At 35.1% G+C, this 6,201-nt stretch overlaps 1 protein-coding gene across 4 annotated transcripts in view; it reads right to left on the reverse strand.

The window, feature by feature from the left end:
* ATP11C (ATPase phospholipid transporting 11C) overlaps positions 1-6,201 on the reverse strand; it is a 209,340-nt gene that overhangs the window by 35,925 nt on the left and 167,214 nt on the right. For all 4 annotated transcript variants that reach the window (XM_023517692.1, XM_023517694.1, XM_023517691.1 and 1 more), the window contains 2 exons: positions 5,527-5,629; positions 4,183-4,328 (listed from right to left, as the gene is read on the reverse strand). In XM_023517692.1, the coding sequence (XP_023373460.1) occupies positions 4,183-4,328; positions 5,527-5,629 (249 nt within the window). The remainder of the gene's footprint in view (positions 1-4,182; positions 4,329-5,526; positions 5,630-6,201) is intronic.

A 6,201-nucleotide genomic window follows, 5' to 3' on the forward strand; every position in this document is an offset into this window, starting at 1 on the left:
AGAAAAGACCCTGCCAGTCAGTATCAACTGTTAGCCAGGCCAAACTCTGAGGAAGGGGAAGATTATAATGACTACGGTGATGATTATTAATTCAACATGTGTAAGGTACTTTGCTAGCTGATAATGTATTAAATGGAAAAGGCAATGTGCAAAACAATACTTATAACAAATAAGTATAAAGCTTCTTTTGAGAGTGATGGAAAAATCTTGGTATTAGTGGCGAAGGTTATGCACTAGAGTGAATATACTAAAAGTCATTAAACAGTACACTTGAAAATGGTAAATTTCGTTACATGAATTATATCTCAAAAATTAAAAATAAAAATCCTAGATGTAGAATATAAAAGTATATATACATTAACTTGTACAGATTAGAATAGATCATAAGGTCACATAACAAAGTATCACCATTGATTCTCTCAGTTGGTGTGCTTACAATCATAGATGACCACAAAAATTTCATTATAGAAAAGGAATTATGTACAAATTTTTAAATAGGGATTTGAGAAAAATCACTTTTACCTAATTCTCATTTTGTTAGAGCATTAAGTCACTAACGTCCTCAGAAAACCTCACCTTCAGTAGACCTGTTGGTGTAGCTCTTTTAGAATTATGCCAATGTTTCACATACTCAAAAAATAAATAATTAAAATAAATGAAGAGTAGAGGGGAAGGACACAAATGGAACACAAACATACAAAAAATAACCTAACTGCATGTCAAACAAATAACCCAAACATACTATAGTAGTGGAAAGAAAAGGAAATAATAAGCAATTTTAGAAAACAGTATTTTGATTATATACACTATATAGCTAAATATAAAAAGAACTACATACAACACAGATGAGCCCATCAACCTAGAGGATACTGTGTTAAATGAAATAAGTCATGCACAAAAAGACAAATATCTCATGATCTCACCTATATGTGGAATCTAAGTGTCAGACCCATAAAAGCAGACAAGTAAAATGGTACTGGGGGTGGGGGGAGGGGATGGAGAAATGTTAAAGACACGAAAGTTCAGTTGGACAGAAGGAATGAGTCATATAGACCTACTGAACATCATGGTGACAACAATGATAAAGATATACTGTATATACTTGAGAGTTGCTGAGAATAAATTTTAAATGTTCTCATCATAAAAAAGACAAATATGTGAGGTAATGCATATGTTAATTAGCTTCAGCCATTCCATAACGTGTACATATATGAAAACATTGCATACACACAAATATTTATAATTTTTGTCAATCAGAAAAACTGCACACAAATATATTCAAATGAGCTTGTTTCTCAGGAGTATGAGTTCAAAATACTGAAACTAAGTGTATTCTAGAATTGAGCAAATAAGTACATTTATTACGGATAATGAGAACCATGTTTCTCACCATTGGAGAAAGAGTCACAAATAAGGAAGAGGGAAAAGCTAGAATTAACTCTATGCTGCTAGACTGGAATCAAAGATATTAGTTAAGCTTAGTTCATACTGATACCTTTGATTCCAGTCTAACATATGTGTGTGTACCCATATTACACAGCAAGTTCTCACTTAACATGTTGATAGGTTCTTGGAAACTGCAACTTTAAGTAAAATGATGTATAAAGAAACCAACTGTTGGCCACGCCTGGTGGCTTCTGCCTGTAATCCTAACATTCTGGGAGGCCAAGGCATTAGGATTCCTTGAGCTTAAGAGTTTCAAGTTCAAGATCAGCCTGAACAAGAACAAGACCCCATCTCTATTAAAAATAAAAAAACTAGCTGGCAGCATTGTGGTACATGCCTGTAGTCCCAGCTACTTGCAAGGCTGTGACAGGGAGATCACTTGAAGCCAGGAGTTTGAGGTTGTTCTGAGCTAGGCTGGTGCCATGGCATTCTAGCCTGGGCAAAAGAGTGAAACTCTACCTCAAACAAGCAAATAAATAAACACCAATTGTTTTTTCTCATCAACACTATAATAAAATGATGTGACTCTGAATGAAACAATGTTATTCAAGGGTCTGCCATATACATCATTTTACTTAAGGTCATAGTTTCCAAAAACCTATCAATGTTGTTAAGTGAGGACTTAAATATATACACAGATAGAGACTTTTTGTGTGCATATACATATATATTTCCTAATTCTGCCTACTGTGAAGGCCTAGAACCAACTTCACCTGAACAGCAATGAGCATAAATAACACCCAGATTTTGATTTCTAAATACTACTTGCAAATAAAAAGAACCAGTATTCCCTGGAGAAATGTCTGAATCCAGGGCTCGGACAGGAAAAAGACAAAATGAGCCTAGAACATCATGTAGTCCCAGAAAATAAATAAGTCTTCAAAAATGATGGAGATAAAGACCTAGGAGCTCCCAGTGACCAAATATAGGACAATCTGAGTAATAAAATAAATAATGACAGCAGTAGATTTTAACTCAGAGAATAAAACAGCTGTTTTAGTAACAGAATCTTCTTTTCAAGTTGAAATTACACATAGCAGAGTGGAAGAGTCTTGATACACCCAAACCAGCATCTGAAGCAAGTTATCAAAATTAACATTGTCATTAATGAGATGTAGTGACAAGATGTGCCTCCTGATATGATACACTAAAAAGGCTATTACAACATCACTTATGCATACTCTGAATCTAATAAGCAAATATTAGAAAAGCCCAAGTGGAAAGACATTCTACAAACTAATTAGTACTCTTTAAAAATGTTAAGAACACGAAGACAAAAAAGACAGGAACCATCCCAGATTAAAGAAGACCAAAGAGACATGGTAGTTTAAATGTAAAGGTTATTTTGAAAACAAACAAACCATGAAAAGAACATCTGTGGGACCAATGGCAAAATTTGAATACATTATGCAGACTAGTTAATAGTAATGTACAAATTAATACCAATTTGCTGATCCTGGTAACTCTGTTGTAGGTTATCTAAGGCAGTAACAGTTGATGAAGCTGGGCAAAAGGCTATATGAGAATTATTTCACTGATTCATAACTTTTTTTAAAGTCTAAATAATTATTTCAAAACGAAAAGCCAAAAAAAATTTAAACTTCACTGACCAGAACATAGGACAGGAGATCAAGTTCTGGCCCATATCAGCTTAAGATTTGCATACCTTAGAACAGGGTATCCAATCTTTTTTTTTTTTTCTTTACTGCTGTACACAGGAAGAATAAAAGTTGTCCTGGGCTATACATTAAATACACAAATGCTAATGAAAGCAGGTCCATGCATACTTTTTGTGATATTTGACACCACAGATAGCAAAAAACGACCTCACAAAATCAGAATTGTGGCCCATAGGCCACAAGTTGGACACCCTTGCCTTACAGCAGTTATTTCAATTCATTACACATAAGTGGCTTTAACTATATTTATGGATTCCAATTCATTCTCATTCACTCTGAGAAACCTATGGGGCAGGACAAAGAGGCTGAACAAGTAGACACCCCTGGCTCATCACACTTCATTCAATGCATTCCTACTTCTATCTGCTTTATCTGGGTAATTCCATTTGACAAGAGGATTCTGCTCCTGGTAAAAGTAGCTTGAAATACTATTTAGCACAGAAAGGTAACCAACTATTGATACATGACCTAATCTGGATGAAACTCAAAAATTATGCTAAGTGAAACAGGCCAGACACAAAGAATACATGTGATTCCATTGATAGGAATTTCTAGAACAGGAAAAACAAATGTGTATATCCCATATATTACATTTCTATCCATATATTCTCTATCATACATACTATTACATATGGTATGGTAATATAAATCAGATTAGTTGTTTGGGGCAAGGGCAGAGAAGACTGGGAGGGAACATAATGAGAATTCCCTGGGATGATGGAAATATTCTTTTTATTTGGGGTGGTGGTTATGAATATATATATATACATATATATATATATATATATTTGTCAAAATCCATGGAACTGTACACTTTTAATGACTGCACTTTATTGTGTTTAATTTATAGTTCAATAAAGTTGACTTTAAAATTGTATCTCAAATCTTTTGCATCAAAGGAATTCCTGGTTTCTGATTCATTAAATTCATTAATGACTGCAAATTTCAGTATCGAGACAGCAAAAGCAACATGTAAAAAAGAATAAAACCATGACCAATCCTAGCTAATGCTGACTTAAATAGTCAGGAATTAAATTACAAATATTTTATCACATACCTTATAGAAGAAATACTGTACAAGGTGTGCTATTCTAACATAATATAGATGTCCATGAGCCAATAGCAGTTTCTTTAAATGTTTAAACTTTGGAACAGAATAATCGCTATTCCTGGCTGCTTGGCGACCTTCTTTGCCTTTAATACCTAAAAAGAGAATATCTCTTTAGGGCAAGTGCTTTATAGAATAAGCAACCTCCTGGTTTATTTTCACATCTTCAACCTGCTTAAATGTTATAGTTCAACCGCATAGTTCAGCTTTACTTTTTTTTTTTTTAACCCAAAAGGGCTTTGTTAACAGTGACACTGAAACTTATCAAATAAATGGAAAGTTAAGTTTAATTGGTAACTACCCATTTGAAACACCATATAAAAGAATTACATAGAGTCATTATTTCAATCATTACAAGACAAAAAATATCTGGAGGCAAAAATATTCAACCTGAAAATCATTTTTAAGGCATTCATTAAGTGCTTAATTGTGCACTGACACTAGACTAGGTGCTACAGTAAGGCCATTCAGAAACTATGGGTTTGTGATCTAGGAGCTCAATGAGAAAATGGTAAAATCCTTACACTGAATGAAATTCTGACTAATAGCCCAAAGGTTCCATGAATTCAAACACCTTTAGGCCCTTTCCATAATGGATAACCAGTGAATGGAACTTAAGAGTTCTACACTAAATAGGACTTCTTCCAAATGGAAAAAAGGATTGAGAATCAAAACTGCAGTACAATAATTTTCCAGACATTATTTCCATATGTAGCCCCACCTTACTGTCAAAGAAAAAAGTCCTGGGGTGTTAGGTTTATTGCGTAACAGCAGCCTGACAGGGGGAAAATGGTATAGGTGGTAGAAAAGCTACTGTTGAATGTCAACATATAAATTCAACACTATAGCTCAAACTACCCATCAGTACTGCCACCATGAACATCAACCAGCCAATTATCATTTCTTAGCTCTCAACGATTAAGAATCTCAATGGATACAGTACAGCAACATACATAGCGTGGCCAGGGGCAGAAAATCAATATAACTTCATGTATAATGTCAAAGTGAGAGCTAAACAATCAATTGTGTTGCCCAGAGGTTTGGGAAATTCACTGTACTTGGCTAATCAAAGAATAGCCTCTAACTTTGTATTGCTACATTCCTGCCAGGAGTAGGAGCTTGGGATGGACATGTTCCATGGTCAGATGAGGCCCTTCATTCATTTTAACAATTATCATTCCAAAACTCAAATTTAAGATGAACAACCAAAATGATCTCTCCAGAATGTAAGACCACTTTACCAAAAAGCAATAATGATACTGTATAGTCTCTATCTCATTAGATGTTTCTTACCTATTCCCACATGGGATTCCAAGATCATACTAACATCATTGGCACCATCACCTATCGACAGAGTTATTGGGCTGCCTTTTAAATTCTTCACCATTCTGACGATCTAAATATTAAATACAAAAGAGGTAAAGAAAAGGTCAAAGCAGAATTTAGGAGTTTATACCTCATTCACACTTGTAAATCGAAGCCCTGCAAACAGAAAGGTAGTTTGTGTATACATAGCCATCCCTCAGTTTCCCAGTGACTGGTTCCCAAATCCTCCATGGATTCCAAAAGACTCCTATGTATTTTAAATCGTCTATAGATTACTCATACATAATAATACCTAATACAGTGTAAATGCTACGTAATGTATCATTTTTATTATTGCAGTGTTGTTGTTATTTGGGGATTTTTCTAATATTGTTCATCCACAGTTGTTTAAATCCACAGATGCAAGACCCATGGAGATGGGGGGCTGACTGTATGTATATACAATAGTCTTGAATTCGCAGATGCAGAAGATAGCCATTCAAAATACAATATCAGGTTTGGCACCTGTGGCTCAAGCGGCTAAGGCGCCAGCCACATACACCTGAGCTGCTGGGTTCGAATCCAGCCCGGGCCCGCCAAACAACAATGATGGCTGCAACCAAAAAATAGCTGGGCATTGTGGCGGGCACCTGTAGTCCCAGC

The sequence above is a fragment of the Otolemur garnettii genome, unplaced genomic scaffold, assembly GCF_000181295.1.
Source record: "Otolemur garnettii isolate 467f Iridium unplaced genomic scaffold, OtoGar3 scaffold00117, whole genome shotgun sequence".
Taxonomy (NCBI): domain Eukaryota; kingdom Metazoa; phylum Chordata; class Mammalia; order Primates; family Galagidae; genus Otolemur; species Otolemur garnettii.